Source organism: Canis aureus, chromosome 20 (assembly GCF_053574225.1).
Source record: "Canis aureus isolate CA01 chromosome 20, VMU_Caureus_v.1.0, whole genome shotgun sequence".
NCBI classification, from domain to species: Eukaryota; Metazoa; Chordata; class Mammalia; order Carnivora; family Canidae; genus Canis; species Canis aureus.
The window spans coordinates 49,374,335-49,394,384 of record NC_135630.1 but is presented as its reverse complement, the minus strand read 5'-3'; the positions used below and the strand labels follow the sequence as shown (position 1 = coordinate 49,394,384).

General features: G+C 33.9%; 1 protein-coding gene across 10 annotated transcripts in view; it reads left to right on the top strand.

Annotated features, from left to right (window-relative positions):
• LRP1B (LDL receptor related protein 1B) overlaps positions 1 to 20,050 on the top strand; it is a 1,828,472-nt gene that overhangs the window by 1,662,493 nt on the left and 145,929 nt on the right. For all 10 annotated transcript variants that reach the window (XM_077861563.1, XM_077861564.1, XM_077861559.1 and 7 more), the window contains 2 exons: positions 12,744 to 12,860; positions 19,455 to 19,561. In XM_077861563.1, the coding sequence (XP_077717689.1) occupies positions 12,744 to 12,860; positions 19,455 to 19,561 (224 nt within the window). The remainder of the gene's footprint in view (positions 1 to 12,743; positions 12,861 to 19,454; positions 19,562 to 20,050) is intronic.

Here is a 20,050-nt window from a genome sequence, read left to right as displayed (position 1 = left end):
AGATGTTTGGGAGTAAAGCCAAGCAAACCATCATGTACTGTAAGCAGAATCTTAAAAAAAAAAAAAAAAAAAAAAATCAATACCTTGCTGACTAGGCAGCCAATGAGGAAATGGTTAAGATAAAGGCTAATGTGATCATTTATTGATATGTAGCACCTACTTGAACTGTAAGTCAAGTAAGGGGGATGTTCTGTATTGAGAGAGTGAGATTGCCTTTTTAAAAAAGTGAACTCGCTTGTTTCCCTCAAAGTGTAAAGTGTGCCAGATTATGAGGAACAACAACAACAACAATACATAGTTCAGGAATAATATATCTTGTCACTGAAGGCTTTGTGATACTGTCCATATTTATCTCTGAGTATAAATTTATAATTATTATATGAATATATTTTTACAAACCCTCTATGTAGACCTACTACAACTTTAGGGTTTTATGGTGAAGACAGCTATGTTCTCCTGGAACTACCTTTAACATAAAACTTCTGACATGTATACAATTTTAGTCAGCTCTCAGAGTCCATAGATTTGACATCTTGGTATAAAGTGGCGAAAGAAAGAAGCAATGAAGAACTATGTTTTGGGGAATTATTTGTGTTCCAGCTGCAGAATAGTTTATAGATATTGGATCAGATGGTATGGATTCAAGTCCTGGATCCAGATTTTAAGAGCTGTGAGCTTTGAGACAAGTAATTTACTGTAACCTTAGTTTTAGTATCCTCAGCTATTCAATATCCTTTCCTTGTTGAGCTGCTAGGAGGATTCTGTGAGTCAGGCTTAGCCTTAAAACTCACATAGAGAAAACACTCAATAAATATAAGTTGCAATTAGTGTCTTCAAATCAATACTTAAAAGTCTAACCTGGAATCTAAAAATACTAATGCCAATTCTAAAGGATGGCCCATAATATTTACTTGTGAATCTCTTCAGATATACAAATCCATGTTTTAAAAGATAAGATACAATTCTAGTTGAAATGATAGAACTATTTGTTGCTTTTAGGCAAAAATTCTAGTCAAGAAATCAAATTACTGACCTGTAATTGATATATCTTGTTATTAGACATATTTTATGTTGTTTAAGATTCTCAATATTCTTTCAAAATTGAGTTTGGCCTGCTATTACCTATTGTATATTTTATCAGTGTATGCCATCCTGCTACCTTTGTAGATAAGAATAAACACCAAAACTAAGAAAAAGGTAATTATCTAGAATATGTACAAGCCAAAGAATTCATCATGGCAATTTCAACATCTAGGTTAATGTATTGCTGCAATCATCGAGCAATCTTTCAAATGTTCATCTTCCTTTTAGCATAAATCTAAAAAAGTATGTGGAATGCATTTGTCAGAAAAGAAAGAGATCAAATTTATATGCTCTCTTTCAAGGAGGAGAAATAGCAAGAGAAGTTCCACACAAAGCCTTATCTGATGTGAGTGCCCTTCCTCGAAATGGATAGGCTTCCTGACCTCTCTTACCACTCTTGACCTTCTTTGTCTCCTTAGTTATCTCATCTCCCTTCTGTTCCTTGCACACTACAGGCCTGCTTATTCTTCAAGTCCTGTCTCTACTTTGAATGTCCTTTCTCCAAGATAATGCAATGTCTCAATCATTTTCTCTCTGTTAGTCTTCAAGGTCACTCTCTTCATACAGGATTTTCAAACTCTTGTTTGAAATTCCTCCTTCACACATATTCCCTGTTTCCTTCTCCTCTTTATTTCTAATGATAGCACTTATTACCCTCTGATAAACTATTTTTTATTCTTTTATTTACTTTTTTTTTCTTTTATTCAGTCTATTGGATCCATTGCCCATTAGTCTCTTAAATGGCCATTAGTACATGAACTCAATGAGCATAAGGATTTATGTCTGTTCCCTTTATTCGTATAAACCCAATAAGCTCAGAACATTGCCTAGAACATTATAGGCATTAATGCATATTTGTTGAATAAATGAATACATAAATCCTTTCTTAAGTTAGATTTTCCCATAATTAGAGCTTATACTCAATTTTTTATGAGATTTGAGTACACATGGTTTATTAGGGAGATGATTCCAGACACCATTAGTAGGTGGGTGAGGAAGTTAACCAAACTAATGAAGGAAAAAGAGAAGGTACATTATTGAGCAGCTTACTGTAGGAATGAGATCCATTCTACCAAGAAATTCTATGAGACAGTGTAGAATATTCAGAGTAACCCCAAACAAAGGAGACAGCTGTGGTATTTATTCATACCAATTCTTATCAGTTATTGCTTTACATTTGCTTCTAGGAAGATAGGTGCATTATCTCCCTGAAAAGCATTTCCAGAGTGGAGCCAAGCAGTCATAAGTGCTTACAGTTCGAAGTCATTGGCTTAGGCACGGTGGATACCAAGGATTGTAGAAGGGCACTGATGTCATATACTTTAAATCCATATTCCAGAAAAAGACTTCATCACTTGGGGATGCAAGAATCTAAGGACATCACTCTAATTGAGAGACCCTGAACGGGACAATAGGTTGTTTTTCTTATGCACTCATCATCAATTTCCAATCAATCCCTTGTATTCAGCTGATATCAGATTTCAATATGCATTAGATTCACTTAAAAGGCAAAAAGTTGGCAAAAGAGAGTCTTTAAAACTGAGTATGGGAAAAACAAGAGCCCATCCTACCATGTACCCACATAATTAGATCATAATCTAAGACTCACAAGTGTTGGTCACCATCATCTAGCACAATTATTTCCACTTCTTGTTATCCTCTTTCAATAATTTTTTTATTGAATGCCATTTGGTCCTTAAACATATGTTGATGCATATAAAAATGTTTGAATGTGTGTGTATACATACATACGTACATGTATATATGTATATGTGTCTTGACCTTAACTTTTCAAAGTATTAAGTCATTAAATTTTAGATCAAATGTAAACCTCCAAAGAAGTGTTAGAAAGAAAAAAATTAAGTATTTGATTTGTTACTCAGTTAAATTTATTTATTTATTTTTAAAATATTTTATTTATTTATACAGGAGAGAGAGAGAAGCAGAGACACAGGCAGAGGGAGAAGCAGGCTCCATGCAGGGAGCCTGATATGGGACTTGATCCCGGGACTCCAGGATCATGCCCTGAGCCAATGGCAGGTGCTAAACCGCTGAGCCACCCAGGGATCCCTCAGTTAAATTAACACATTTTTGACTCTAGCCTTTTTATCTGAGTCCATTATATACTTTCCAAAGCATATTGGTTAGATAAATGTTTTAGAGCAATTGCTCAAAAACAAGGAAATTTCTTTAAAAATAGCTAACACAAAAAAAAAAAAAAAATAAAAAAATAAAAATAAAAATAAAAATAGCTAACACAGCCCCTAATGTTCCTTCATACACAATACCACAACAAAGATATTCCATTCATTATAATTGGTAGTTGGAAATATTCTTCCGCAGAGATGAGTCTAGTAACAAAATAATAACAAGGAAAAAGCTTTCTTCAGTTTTGGTATCAATTCTCCGAGGTTTCAAATGGACACACAGTTTAATATTCAATGACAAACATAACCACAGAAAAATCCTAATTTTTGTCAGAACTGACCTATAGCTAGCTTTCTCTTATACTCGCTCTTTTTCTAAGGTAAGTATGCACACATGCAAGCATGCCCACGCACGTGTGTGCACACACACGTGTTGTATGAGTGGTTTCAGAGATAAATAGCAGTATCCTTTGTATGCACTTATAACTGTATCCACATACTACCTGAGGGGGTGTGTGTGTATGCATGTATCCTTTTGACTTGGTTTTATGAGACAGATACCTCTCACCTCACCCTACATATTTATTTAGTGATGCATATCTAATTGTATGTTTGTAAGTAAATGAAATATTCTCTCAGTTGCCCTCTTTCTTGATCTCCCACCTGAATCTATAATACCAAAAGAGGTTTGCTAACTATGTTACACAAAAAAGTAGTTTGTTTTTATGTTCATAATTACTGACTGATATAATCACAAAACTCTAATCGTGAATGAGACATTTATAAATACATTATATGGGAGAAAGAACATCAAACAGAAAGAATATGTCACTTTGTTAAGTAACCAACATACATGTCACATTCAATCTAAGAATGCTAGTTCCTGTACAAGGAACTATTAGAATGTATACTAGGGACAAGATAAAAATATAAAGATTATAAAGTGTAAAATGACGTGACTATCACTAACAAAGGCTCTTTTGAAACATGTATCCACATATATAACCGTAAAAGTGTTTTTGTTGCAAATATTATCCTTTTTCAAATTGGAAAAAAAAAATAAAACATGGAATGCCAAACTCTAGAGAACTATTTAGTTAAGCTAAGTAGTTCCTACTACACTATATCCACAAGATAAATATTATACAGCTGTAGAAGTGGCATTTATAAGAATTTTTAATGACTTAGAGAAATTATTTCTATGTAATTTTTAGTGAAATATACAGTATACAATATTTTATTTATTTTCGTAGTCAGAAAAACATACAGAGTTTATGTTCTGTGGCTATGAGCTATTTGTTTCTATTTCTCTGTGTTAAAGTCTTACATTTCCATAGAGAAGTATGGTATGAGTCACTTATATAATTAAGAAAAATATTATTTCCCAAGAAATAAGAATGATACAAGCTAAAAGTATTTTATAGATCTGATAATTAAACATATATGCAGATAATAAAGCACAGTTTTTTTTAAAAGACCTCAGGTGTCTCATAACCTTTCAAATTGGGAATGTGATTTCCCACAGGATTTAGGTGTCCTATGTGACTCTAATACTTACGTGTGACTTTGAGCAAGTTACCAATACGTGGTCTATTGCTTATAAAATAAATAGGATGCCTCATAAAGTTACAGTAAAATCATCTATTCGCTTAAAATAATAGCATTATAAGGCCAAAAGCAGTGTCTGCCACATGGCAGCCTTTTAAATAAATACCGTTTTTTCCTCCTAAATTCACATTTCTCATTGATGATAAAGTTGATATTGCAATCTGCATCTACTGTTTTTATTTATTATTTGCTTATTTTACATACTATTTTTCTATTTTATTTACTATTATTACTATTTAAATAACAAGTTACTTAATTATTACTATTACTTAATGATCACTAGTAACTCTTCATTAAGCCAGGTGTTCATTTCAGTACAATGTATTTCACTTTAATTCTTAGCCTTCAGGAAATTGAAGTCGAAGGAAGATAAATAATGACTTTATTTATTTATTCACGAGAGAGAGAGACACACACACACACACACAGAGGCAGAGACACAGGCAGAGGGAGAAGCAGGCTCCATGCAGGAAGCCTGACGATCAGTCCCTGGAGCCAAAGGCAGAGGCTCAATTGCTGAGCCACCCAGGCATCCCAAATAATGACTTTAAATTGTGTCATGGAACTGGAGGGTATTATGCTGAGTGAAATAAGTCAATCGGAGAAGGACAAACATTATATGGTCTGATTCATTTGAGGAATATAAATGATAGTGAAAGGGAGTAGAAGGGAAGGGAGAAGGAATGGGTGAGAAATATCAGAAAGGGAGACAGAACATAAAGACTCCTAACTCTGGGAAACGAACTAGGGGTGGTGGAAGGGGAGGAGGGCTGGGGGGGGGTATGAATGGGTGACGGGCACTGAGGGGGGCACTTGACAGGATGAGCACTGGGTGTTATTCTGTATGTTGGCAAATTGAACACCAATAAAAAATAAATTTATTATTAAAAAAAATAAATTGCAGCATGAGTAGGAGCCAGAATTAGGATTCAAATCACATTCTCACTTCAGTGCCCAGGTTCTTTTCACTCTGCCTCACTATCTTCCACCAAATCAGAGTCTGATGTTCATCCAAAAACGTAAAGTGGTTTGAACAATTGTCTGGTGACTCTGATTTAAGAGGGTCAGACCAACTAGACGGATGCAATCCAAGGCATATTTACAAATATTTTGGTAGACTCACTTTTTATTTGCCTCAAGTTGCCTTTCCTTTGCTTTTAAAATAAAACAGAATCAATATTTAGAAAAAGGAAGAAGCTTTTTTTTCTGTCAGCTAGATGAGGAAGCACTAGTAGAATTGCTAGCACATGACTACCAGAATCTGTAATGGAGAGTCAAGAATGACTCTGCGCTACCTACATCTTCATATTATGGAGATCTGGGTTCCTCTTCAACCGAGGTTCACAAATGCAAATTTGTTTGTACAATATTACCATTCAAGCTGTCAAGGCAACAGGCTGTTGCAAAGAGAATGATAAATGGAATAGAAGGGGTTTGGCAGATGATGTACAGTGTGTTGGCAAAGATGAAATAATAACTACTTCCCCCCAGTTCACAGCCATAAAGTTACAAGACAAATTTCTAAATAAGAAAAAAAAAATCACAAATTCTTGTCAAGTGCAATATATGGCATTACAGGATGTAATATGACACTTTCTAAAACTGCATAATGTGAATTCAAAAAATTTCCACTGAAAATTGTATTACATTGACATGCAATTTATAAAATGTCATTATTGGAGCTTCCAGAGAGCTAACTTATTATAGATTCACCTCTTTATAAAGAAAATATGTCATTGGTAGTTTGTTTTACTTTATAAGCCTTTCTCTTCTCTACCTAGAAGAATAATGTAAAAGTTAAAAAATAAATAAAAAATTCAACAGTGAGACAGAAGTAGTAGGATCCCACTGGGACAAGCCACAGCTGGCATTGTTATTCTCAACCACTGGTGCATCCACATATTCTTTCCACTTCTCCTAGAAGAACAGGCTGTGCATGTAAGTGTTCATTGAGGAATATTACCCTGATTGATGAGAAGTAACATGAAATTAATTTTCAGATCCACCAAACACTTCACAATGCAAGGCAACCTGCAGCTTTCCAGATAATCAATATCACTAGAGGCTGTAATAGCATATGCCACATAGAGAATATGCTTTAAAAAAAAAAAAGTGTTCGTACCATCTCCTATCTTCATGGAAGCCTGGATTTGCAAATTACTTTTAAATAGAGACTAATTCTGAGGCTTCTCCTGGAAAGAGATTGCATTTCCCAGGTAATTATAAACCGATGAAATAGCCTAGGAATTATGTAAATCAGCACATACAGATAAGAACATTAATAGAAGTCCCTCTTATTTTTAAGCAATAAAATAATGTTTGCATTAGGATTCTTGTCTGTAAATGACAGAAACCCTGTGCAAACCAGTGGCAAAATAAATTTTACCAAGGAATGGATGGAGTTGACTTCAGGAACAATAGGGATGCAGGTATTTATGTAGAGTCATCAGAGCCCTATCATCTTTTTCTCTGTTCCTAAGCTGTTCCTTACTTTTTTTGGTGTCTTCTGTGAATGGTGCTTCCTATGTGATTTTTTAAATGACCCAGGGCAACGTGAGGCTATAGTACTTGTCATCTCGAAAGGAAAGAAATATTCTCTTCCAGGAGCCATGGAAATCTCCAGTGACTTTAACTGGCCTTGTTAGGTTTTTATCAGAGACTCCTAAAGCCTATTTCTATATCTAGTTTTTATTTTCTCCTCAGAAACAGAACTGTGTCTCTTAGGTTGACACATTGCTATTCAGAATAAGTCATCACATTTCCCATCTCCCCTTATGATGAGTTTTTAACACATGACTAAGTTTATCCCATTGAATATAAACAGAGGTGTTATACAGCACTTTCAGGAAGACTGTTTAAGGGGGTTTTGTTGTTTTTCTCAAAGTAGAAAAGCTTCTTCTTTTGTTTTTGTTTTGTTTTTTTCCTTGAGAGAGAGAGAGAGAGAGTATGGATACAACGCAGGGAGGGGTGGGGGCAGTGAGGTGGGGACAGGCAGAGGGAGAAGGTGAGAGAGAATCTTAAACAGGCTCCACATTCAGTGCAGAGCCCAATGTGGGCCTTGATCTAACGACCCTGAGATCATGACCTAAGTTGAAATCAAGAGTCCAATACTTTACTTTGTTGAGCCACCGAGGCTGCCCTCTTCGTTGCTTTTTACCCTTCCTTCTTCAGGCCTTCAAGGTGAAGACCCAAGCGCTAGTAGTCATCCCGGGCCACGAGTGACTAAGAACAATGGAAGCCATTAGTTAAGACGGTGAAGTAAATTGATAAAAATCTGTGTTCCTGAGGATGTTGTCTAGCCACCATACAATCCTTGCCTTTCCCTCCTTTGTATATTTAATTTTAAAGAAGAAAAATCATCTATCAGGTTTAAGCTATACAATCTTTTTTTCTTTTTCTTTTTTTAAATATTGAGTTAGTGAGAACAACAGAAACCCCGCAGTCCTTTTCTTTTTTTTTTTTTCTTTTTTTTCAAGGCCAAGGAATGCTGACATTTCTTAAATCACAAGCTAATGTCTTCTTACTAACTTTTCTCTAAAATTATTTTATACGTTATGTTTTCAAATTGATAGCCTATACCTCAAGATGTAAAATTTTCTAAGCCATTTTCATCTGATAAGCAGTTAAATAAAACACATGGCAGTTTACAAGTGACATTTTATTTTCTAAAGCAGTAATAAAATATTACTAGTGAAAGAGTGTATAGTTTCAGTTTGGTTAGGTGTCTATTTAGAGTCATTAAAATATTATTTTTTTAGAATATTTAATACACAGGGGCACCTGGGTGTCATAGTCAGTTAATGGTCCAACTCTTGATATCAGCTCAGGTCATGATGCTGGGGTTGTGAGACTGAGCCCTACATTGTTCTCTACACTGGACATGGAGGCTCCTTAATATTCTCTCTCTCTCCCTCTATCCCTCTACCCCGACTCATGCACATGCTGTCTCTCTCTAAAAAAAAAAAATAATAATAAAAAGAATAATAATAAACAAAACATATCTGTATATGTACATGTTATAAATGATGACTATTGCCTTATATATGCATCATTTCACATATTCATTGAGGAGTATTTTCCGTGTTATTTTGTCCTACGCTGCAGAGCTAACCAGAAAAAATAAATGTGTTATATATGAAAAGCCTACATATAATACCTATACATAAGGCCTATACATATTTTCACTACTAAACATTACTGGAAACATTTTCATGGCATACATTTTTTTAGGAAGTTTTCAAGAGAAAAAATAAGTGATATAGACACCCTGAAGCATCATTTAATTCACAGATTAAAATGAAATGTGGGATATACATGCTATTGCTTATACTTAGTGTGGAACATTTAAATTTTGAGTTTTGTTTTGTTTTGTTTTTGTTTGTTTGTTTTTAACAGAATTCTCTTTCAGACTACCCTTCTGTTCTGAACACACCTGAGTGTTCAGGGGCGAAATGAATAATTCTTTACCATAGTATGATTATTTGGATTTTCCAAATGTCTTATAATTCTAATAGTGAAGTCTTTTTACTTAAAATACAATTAAAATAAAATTAAATGCTTAGATCTGAAATGTTTAGTTTCATGAGTTTTTGCAATTTTATATACCATGCAACAAACACCAAAATAAGATCCAGAACATTTCTCTCTGCCCCGAAAGTTCTCTCATGTACCTTTCAGTTAAATTTTTGTACTCTTTATATTAATTGGAAAAAATGTTAACTATTTCGAGTTTTCTAAACTATGACCCTGATATATTGTTGCATTTTTAAAGCATTATACAAATTTTCTCGGTAATGTTTTATAGTTTCCAGTATGAAGATATTGCACAAATTTCACTAGTTTTATTACTAGATATTTGTTATTTTATTGACACCATTGTAAAAGTTTTCTTTTTTTTAATTTCATTTCTAGTTGCTGCTAATATAGAGAAATATAATTAAATGTATATATGGTCCTTGTATCCACCAAAATCATATTGCTTCCAGTAGTTTGTACGTTCCTTTGGATTTTTTTGGTATAATGAGAAACTTAAACTTCTCCTTCACTTATGTATTCCAGTCCACTTCCCTCATTCTGGCTCACAAAAACATCACAGTCACCAGATTTTTGTTTTGTTTTTTAAGATGTAGCCCATGCATATGCAAGTGCTAATAGTATTTCAGAATACACCATATACAGTTTTATATTCTGGTAGTCCCTCTGGGGGGGGGGATCAAATTCGTAGTACTATCTGTAATTCATGTGGAAACACATTAAATTAAAAAAAAAAACAAGTTTTCAGATACTCCATTTGTTTTCTTCGTATTTATAATACCAAAAGAAATACTGCATTGTTTGAAAGCTATTTAAAATTTTGAATTAATAGAAAACTCTATATATTGTGAGCATTTTATATTAATTACTCTAGAGTATTATAATGCAGAGTCATATAATGTTCTGTTCTACAATTAGTTTTTTGGGCCAGTAATTTTCAATCTTGGCTGCTCATTGGAATCAATCAGCTAGCTTTAGTAAAAATACTGATGTCTGGGTTTCACCCCAGAGAGTCTGATTTTATTGATGCAGGATATTGACTGGGCAAAGGGATTTTTAAGTTTCCCAGGTGATTTTAATGTGTAGTCAATTTGAAAACTGCTGTTTTACCTTGTTCATAGTTTCTTATTAAAATTATATTTATATTTATACTTATATTTAATCTCCTCAGGAGAGACTTTAAGTACAGAACAAAGTCTACATGGGTTGTATAGTTTGTATTTGTAATTTTTATAACTAATGTCATGGATCAAAAGTTAACTGATTTGGAAACACAAAATTTTAATGACCTTGCATAAGGCAATTAACCTTTCAGTGTTACTGTTTCTGCATGCCCCAAATGGAAATCTTCACAATGAACTGTAACTTGTCTTTGTTTAGAAATGAGTGCAGATCTCTTTCAAAAACAAAATATGATACAAATATTTAAACATAGAAAAAAAGTACAAATAGGATTTAGGGGGAAAAACCCTCAAAAACAGTTACTGTATCGATACTCACTACCAATTGTGAACCTTTTTGTAGCCCTGGGAATTTACTTGGGGCTAATGTTGTAATACTAAGTCCTATAGTCAATTTTTCTGATCCAGTTTGAACTTTCTTACTTTCTCATATTCTAAAAATTTGAAACAATATTTTAAATGATGCAAGCAACACATAGAAATAAAGGTAATTTGCAACAAACATAGAGTAGTGGTTTCAGATAAGTTTGTTTTAACTGTCAAAATGAAACTGTCTACATAGTCCAATACCAAACCCCATATTTTCAATGGTCATTATATAAATTCCAGTCATCCTAACACATTTATTGAGTGAAATATGCAAAATGCTATGTTAGAACTTCTGTGGATGTTAATCCAACTTTAAAATCTAAATGTAGGTATAACAAAGGCAAAAAGGATATATCACAAAATACAGCACTCAACACAGTGACACAAGATAGGGCATGAGTAATCATTAGCAGGCAGGTAGGCTACAAAGAAGAAAGGGAGAGAAAGAGGAAGGGAAATGCAGGCTCTTTATATATAGACATATATAAAAATATCTATTATCTATCTGTCTATTATCTAATCTATCTTTTAAAGGAAAGAGTAGCAACTAGCAACATATAGCTTACCTTCTCCCTTAATTTATTTTACTAGTCTGAGTTATTAAACTCACTGTGCATCTCTATTACAGCTGAGAATAAGGAATCGATCTAAGTATATGAAAGGGGAATGTGTCCTAAGTTGTACGTTGATATTTATAATTTTATTATTGTTATGTTATTGAATTTATCCCATCTTTATGTTTCATACCCTTTCTGCTCAGTATATTTCAGACCTAAGAACAATGTTATCCCTAGGGAGCTTCTTATAAATCCAGATCTACTCAATTGCAGTCTCTCTTTTACAAAATTTCAAATAATTTATTTGTATACGTGCATTGAAGTTTAAGATGCATTGCTTTAGCCCATATATAGTTAGCTATTGCTCTTATGGAAATTAAAAAATATATAACCTAAACTTTAATTAAATTCCTATTGCATGCATTCTGATTCGGGTTGAGCTTTGGACGCAGATTTCGAATCCCACGTCAGGCTCCCGGTGCATAGAGCCTGCTTCTCCCTCTGCCTGTGTCTCTGCCTCTCTCTCTCTCTCTGTGACTATCATAAAAAAAATAAATAAATAAATAAATAAAATAAAATAAAGCACTAAGGCAAGAGTAAACACACACACAAATATTGACTGTGCCATTTAATGGTAGTAAAAATTCATCAAGCTTCTAAATTCTATCTTTTGTCATTTGTAAAATGAATAGCTAGTTAATACCTGTCCTTGTACTCAGTGGAATTGTTTAAAAGTTCAAGTGAGATGGCACTTTATTAATTTTCAAGGCCTGTACATGTTAGGCTCTATTATACTCTATGAATTTAGATCAGTTGATAGGTAGGTTATGAGTAAAAAACTCTAAGGGAGAAAGGCAAGCTGACCATCTCAGGATCTAGCTAATAACTATTTTTTTTTCTGTTGCCTTATAGAAGAAATATAAGGTGACTTAGGAAGGCAGTATCCTAAAGAGAATGTAGTTCTTCATACTTTTTATTTTTTATTTTTTTTTGATTGATTTGTGTTGACTTTATGTGAATGGGCCAACCACTTGCTTTGTAATTCGCTAGTGATGAAAGCATGACTGATAACAACATAAAACAAGACAGTAGGGTGAATTTTATTTAGCACTTGCCTTCAGCTTTTCCTAGAGTTGCTGCTCAGTTAGTAACTGAATTAAGGTCTGTTGATGTCATATGCCCTGGATTTGGCCTGGCAGTGAGGGTTTTATGAGGGATGTCTTCATGGAAGTCAACGGCACAAACTCTGGTTCTTTCTATTACAGATAAAAAGACTTGTGGACCTCACGAATTCCAGTGTAGAAACAACAACTGTATTCCAGATCACTGGCGGTGTGATAGCCAGAATGACTGCAGTGATAATTCAGATGAAGAAAACTGTAGTAAGTAACTCTCGCTTGAGAACGTTGTGAGCTTGACAGCATATTCAATAAGCAGGATAGCAATTTTTAGTTCAGTTAAGGTATGAATTTGAACCTATCTGTCCTGCGGCTCACATTTTTATACATGTATTCACATTTGGACAAGAATATTCGGACTAAATTGACCTGAATCTCAAATGGTAGAATTATTGAAATGCTCATACTGGGAGTTATTTTCTTACAGTTATCAGAATTGGTATGAAAGTATCATGAGGTTTAATGCAACCCATTAGTATGCAATGAAGTGAGCCCTTGATGCAAGTTCATACAAAAAGCTGAATGATGTGGAGACAGTACAAAACATATCATTCTTTAGCGGATGGTATTCATTTCATTTCCGTCTCAAATCCTTTTACACTACAAATTTACCCATGAGCATCTTTCAGCGAAATATCATTTATTCTCTCTGGAGTGGTGAACACCATATGTATTCAGGATGCTTTTCTCTGAAAATAGAATAACACTATTATCATCATCTGCCTCCTGCATTTTTATGTAATAAATTTAAAAGACAATAATTGTCCAACAATTTTATTTTCTAAAAAGTATGGCAGTATGTAAAATTGTGACAGCATCCCTATATTCTAGCATTAATTTCTGAATATATTTCTTACCAGCACTTTCTCACAGTGCTGTTTAAACAAAGAAAGCAATATAGTCATGTTTTAAAATAAGATATTAATCAAATTCCATTTATTAAATATTTATATTCTGCTACTTCCAGAAAGTATTTAATAATAACAATAGTGTGTACTCATACATTGGACTAAGAGCATTGGTTTCCCAAGACACAGGAGATGAAATAGAATTGTTACATTAAAGCATAGGAAGATGTTATATGAAAGTATGTAATTAGTAGAATCACAGGCTTAACAAACCACTTGGACACTCAGTTTGCAAAATATCAACTTTTTGAAAATAACTTTTTAAACTTAATCTGACTGGTGTTTAAGAATCAGGTATATTATGTATGAAATCTCTGGACGTTATGATTATGGAATACTCTGATTTGGGGACCTTTTATTACTCCTTCATATCTAGATCTCTCAACTGATCTTATGCTTTAGGAAGGTGAAAAATATTGCAAAGAGTCTTTAGAAGGTTCCAGATTCTTTTAATCAATAGCTTTAAAGTTTAAAAACCTTATATAGGGGGTTTTCAGATACTATCCAGTGATTAAGAGAAAGACCTAATAAGGTAAGAGTGGCAGGAGGAGAAGAGCAAATACAAAAAAGAAGCAATTGCATATCCTTTCTGTTTAATTCACCTTTATTTCAGAGCTGAAATATACAGATGGATACATTTAGTATTAGTTATCAGTAGGATACCGAGAGGAAGTACCTTATGGCTGAAGGATGTTGAGAGCAGGAGAGGGGGAGGAGTGAGAAGGCCACATTGGAAACTTACATCTTTGAAAACCTTTTATTCAAGTGGAGGCTGAAATTGTGAAGAAGTTAAGTTACTGCTGTAACTAGAGAATAAGGGGAAGAAGAATGACAGGTGGAGATAACCTGTGTCTTAATCTGCTGGGGTTTCCTATGTGGTTGAGTATGATTTTGCTGGCATCTCCTAAAAGTCATCCTTCCATGCAAGAACACAAGGAGCAGGAACACTGCCTTTCACTCATCACTGGGGAACCTTAGTGATAAATCACAACAGCCACAGAACCCTTAAGAAAAACCAAGAGAGTGGCTGCAATATCAAGCATTGCAGTATAAAATACCAAGTTATGTGTGGCTCTCTTTTGGTTCTCATTAACTCTAAGTATGTGCCCTAAGATAGCAACATTGAGTAATTTGCAGGGGACAAATGACAATGAACAAGAAGGAAGCATATTATAATTGTGACATGGAAGGGAGAAGGCATACATTGGACCAGTATCAGAACTGGTAACATGGTAAACAGGTAAGGATGTGTAAGAGGAAGAATTGCGAGATCTAGATAATTGGGCAGTGTTTAAAGATACCATCTGAATAGGCCTGAAGAAATGAGAAAGTTCAGACATTGAAAATGCCAGTGGTTCTACATAGACAGAAGCTGAGTAGATGAAGAAAGAGAAAAAATGCAGTATAGCCATATGAGGCACCAAGAGGTTGGTCATAGAGAAGTCAGCTTTAGGAAAGATCTGCTCCCACATAAAATGCTATCAAGATATTTCCAATTTCTCATGATCTGTTGAAACTATTATAATTTCATGTATATTTTACAATAAAACTATTAGTACATATATATATATAAATTTCTATTTATATATGGTAATCATGACTATATATATCACATCACATATATAAATTTAATTTTAGTAGATAGACATGATGACAATACACTATACTGTTACCACATTTTCTAAATATCATTAGTCAATGGTATAGATTTTAATTCACATTTGAGGATTCTTGTTAGTGATTATTAAGTAGAGAAATATGACAGAGGTAGTAAATTAGCCTTAGAGTTAAAAAATAATAGCAGCTTTTTTTTTTAGCAGCTTTTTTTTTTTAAAATGTGACCACATTGCATCAACCAACACTCTCCTGCATTCCACTGCACCACTCATGTCTTTATCACATGCATCTCAGTTCCTGTTTAATACCTGAAGATAGTGTAGGGAGTAGGGCTATTTCTCAGGGTCTAGCGCAGGGCCTGACACACTTATCATATTAGCAATGTATTGTTAAAATCACTTTTGGACTTACTTGTTTATGAATCTGATATAATGAGTTTACTCTTTAAATTGTGTTGGAAACACTCCAGGCATAGATATGGGAAGAGTTTGAAACATAGTGGAGCAATTAACTGCCAGCGATGTTTTAAATCTATTATGCTTTCTACTTTTTTATCTTTATATGGGATAATTAGTCCATTGTCATTTCTTCATCATCTGCTGATGATTTCCCTTGTTAAGTGTTCAGCAGGGACACTCTGCTCCAACAATGATTTAGGCTCTTAAAAACAAGAAAATTTTATTGCTATTGGAGTTATTTTGTCATCTGTATCAAAGGTTTGGAAATGTCTGACAAATCTCAGCATCTATACCATCTTTATCAGAAACAAATATATATGGCATGTATGCCTTCTAAGTAATTGATGTGCAAAATAAATCATTTCACATCTTTGCATTATTAAGAAGTAACTACCAATCCAATAGATTTAAAAGCACCAAATAACTTGATCAACCAGATTAAGGTTTTTGTAGAGAGACAAGCTGTGTCGGCCTTATTTGAATTTCTAGTACTTTCACACTGAATTTATATCAGAAGATTATTTGTATAGCATGTCAGTTATACTAATTGTGTTCTAAAAATTCTCCTCAGATGCTTACACCCACATTCATATAACTTTTGAACTTATCATCAAGGGTTTATGATAATATACTCAGAAGAGAATTTGAAGTCTGGAAACCTTTCTGCTCTGCCACTAACTCTATGGCTTTGAAAGTCACTTTATTTTCTAAACTTAGTTTCTTCAATTTTGTGTAAGATGGCTTCCGAAGCTCTTTTCAGTTCTGAGTCTATACATTTTTACCTCCTTTATTATCGAAGGAAGTGACTTTCCTATGCAATGCCCTGTTCTTTATTATTATTATAGAATCCAGATCAGCCTTCCAAAACATGCCCTGTAAAAGCTTCTTTGTTGTTGATTTGGTACTTTTAGATGAGATTTATGGAAAACCCTGTTAATTATTCATCCGTGGGTTTCCCTTTCTTCTTTTGATCTGGGGACATAGGTAGCATCAGAGAAAGTTAATGTGAGAAAAACATTTTGGAGATAGGGGGAAAATTTCATACTCAAATTTTCCTTCTAAATGCATTATCTTCCAGGTATAATCATTTTGTTGTTCTCTTTAAAAAGAAAAATGTTAACTATCATGCCAAGGTCTAAAAATTGGTCTTTTACTTTATCCAGAAAAGATCAAAGGTAAGAAACAGTAAAACAATATAATCCCTCAGGACATTTTTTTCATAACCAAATTAAATTGTCCTCAAGAGAGAGTTTATTTTTGCGATACCCAGTAGCAGAAGATTCTGAGGCATATAGATGAGAGTTAAAAACAGACTTGCTATCCCATTCCTTGATGACACTTGTATATGTATAAATAATTCATGATTATTATTCAGAAGTGGTGGTTTTGCTGGCATTCTTAAAAGCATCATAGAGCCTCACAGAATTTCATATGCACTGAAAAAACTTTTTCCAACAAATCACTCAGTTCCTCTGAGCCCATATGAGAACAGAATAATTAATAATGTTAGCAAAGTCTCTATAGAATAAGTGTTCTGTGGAATTATTGGGCAAATGCTTTGAAAAACTTTCTAACCTTATAACGGTATCATCTCAGATCAACAATATCCAACCCTCCCCTATAGCAAAGTGTATCAAAGTTTGTGAAGTCAATGTTGTTTGGCATATGATGAACACACTTGTGTTTAATTAAGATAGAGGCAAGTTAGAATATTAAAGGGACAAAATCTTATTCAGATACCTCCAAGTCCACAAAATTCAGTATTTCTACTACTTTTAAAAATCGAAGTACAATATGTTTAAAAAATATTCTCTAATTTTTTAATGAAAATCATTTCGATTGTTATTTTCCATTATTAAATAAATTACTTCTTAATTAATTAATTTATTAGTTTTGCTGTAATTTCTTTTCCCTAAGAAGAAAACTGCTTGTCTGCAACAAGAGGGTGCCATAGTTTCAGTATGGAGGAATGATGAGAGAAAAAGGGTTCTCTTTTATTTTTAAGGGAAGTAGATATTACTATCCATGTGCGTTGGACAAGTAACTTGGCTTCTCAGGGCTTTATTGGTAATCTCTGTAAATGTGAACACTTATTATCTCCTCAGTAGTATTATGAGCAATGATATGGCCTCGCAGTAAGTAGTACAGGCCCTAGTATCAGACTGTAGGTTCAAGTTCAATAGTAGCTCTTCTGCCTCCAAGGTATTTGGAGAAAATTCCTTATCCTCTCTGTGCCTCAATTTACTCTCCGACAAAAGGGTCCTATAATAGCACCTACCTTACACAGTTTTTAAAATTAATTGTTGAGTTAATTCAAGCACTTAGCATTAACTTCACCTGGTGCTAACAACAAATAAGCAATCACCAGCTGGTAGTGATTATTATTGTTATAAATAGTGATATTAGTGTTAATACAGATGTTTTAATATTAAAACGTGGTATATGTAAACATAATGCAAAGACAAAAAAAAAAAAAAAGAAAGAAACTGCTATTGTCCTGCTCACTAAATAAAGGAATGTTGAGAAATGAGAGGGGTCTTCCTGCTTAGTGGCTTTTTCTCATTCCACTGAATAGCATTTTGTCTTATTCATAGCCTGAAGTTCACGCTGTTGAAGAAAGTAAGTCCCAGAGCAGAACAAAATGCTAATACATATTACCATAGTTCTTCCAGTGGTCTCAGGAGGGATCTTTATATAGAAATGTAAGAGCCTTTATGATACCAAGCGTTCATGGTGTTACCCTATAGCTAGAAACCGGGTGTTTGTGTAAAGCAATATTCAAACTCAGGCTGAAATATTCACAACCTTTATGCAGAAAATTAGGCTTCATAGGGCTACTCCTTAAATTAAATTTCTGTTATTCCTCCTTCCCTTGATAAGACTGTTATTGTGTGTGAGCCAGCTGTAAATACAGTTAATGAGTAGAGAAAATAAAAAGGGGTTTTTCATCATGTCAGATATCAGTTCTATTTAGAGAACAAAAACTAAACAAGAGATGATCTCTAGCAATCATATCGATTACCTGTGGGAAAGAAAAAATTCCTAAAATCCTATTTCATTGTCCAGATAAAACATACTCAATATCAGAGTTAAGCCAAGTAGCAAGTCATACTCTTTGGCCTAAATCCTAGAGGAAGATGGCGAAGCATAATTAAATCAATAACTGGCAAAGTATCTAAAATGGCAGGTAAATTATACGGGGCATAAGCAAACAATTGCATAAACAAAGAGGCAGCTTTTAAAAAGAGAGCCTCCTTCTGTCCCTTCCAGTCTTACCCATCCAGTCATGTTCAGTGGTATCTCCCCATGTACCCTTCTTGTTTTGTGAACTCTAGATTTTCTGGAGACAAAATTGAAGAATTAGAAAGTCATTAAAATGCAAAATAGAAGCCAAGAGTCAAAGGCTAGACTTACTACTTAATTAATAAATGGCCCCACGGGTACAGCATCATAAGATATCTTATTTACTTAAACTAAATACATAAAATGACTCAGAATTCCAACAATTGGAAAAGATTATTTATTATGTAATATGTAGATTTTTATGTTTTATTTTACTTTGATTTTTTTACTAACTATTGTCTTTTTCCCATTTGTTTCTATAACGCCACTTTCTATTCATGACTTTAAAATAAATTTGAAAAAACATTATATTATGTCCCATAGATGCTTCATGAAACACTTTTTTTAAACAATATATTGGTTCTGCTTGGCTAACCTCTTTTTTCTTAGTGCTACTTCATGCTATATGTCATATAAATTTAGAATGCAGTTGCATATAGTAGAATAAACCCGTGCTATTTTTCTGTCCCCAGAGCCACAGACCTGCACACTGAAAGATTTTCTCTGTGCCAATGGGGACTGCGTTTCTTCAAGGTTCTGGTGTGATGGAGATTTTGACTGTGCAGATGGCTCCGATGAGGTAGGCAACTTTTCAAAACCAAACAAGAAAGAAAGTTCTTTAGAGTCACATTCATAATTATTATTCAATCCAGTAAGTGTGACATGGACAGCTCTGAAATGCACTTTACTCCTGACACAATAAGATAAGTAGTATTATGTCTAAGTGCTGTGCCGCACACATCCAGCACAGGGAATAGCTCTTGTGCTACTATTGACAGTTAATTTTATAGTCTGTTTTACCTCAAGTGGTGAATGGCTGGGTTGGGAATAGGATGTTTGGAAGCCCTATTCCCTATAGCTGATGCCTTTGCCATCTGTGAATTTGTTCATAAATTTTCCTGCAGTATTTATAGTCAGGACTAATATTTTTATGCATTTTAAACAGTTTGTTCTCCCCAGTCTCTTTCTTCAATAGATACAGTCTTATAGACTTCGATGTGGGTCATCAATTTTCATGAAACCACAGGTTCAGCTTTGCTTAGATGATGAATCACAATCCATTTATAAT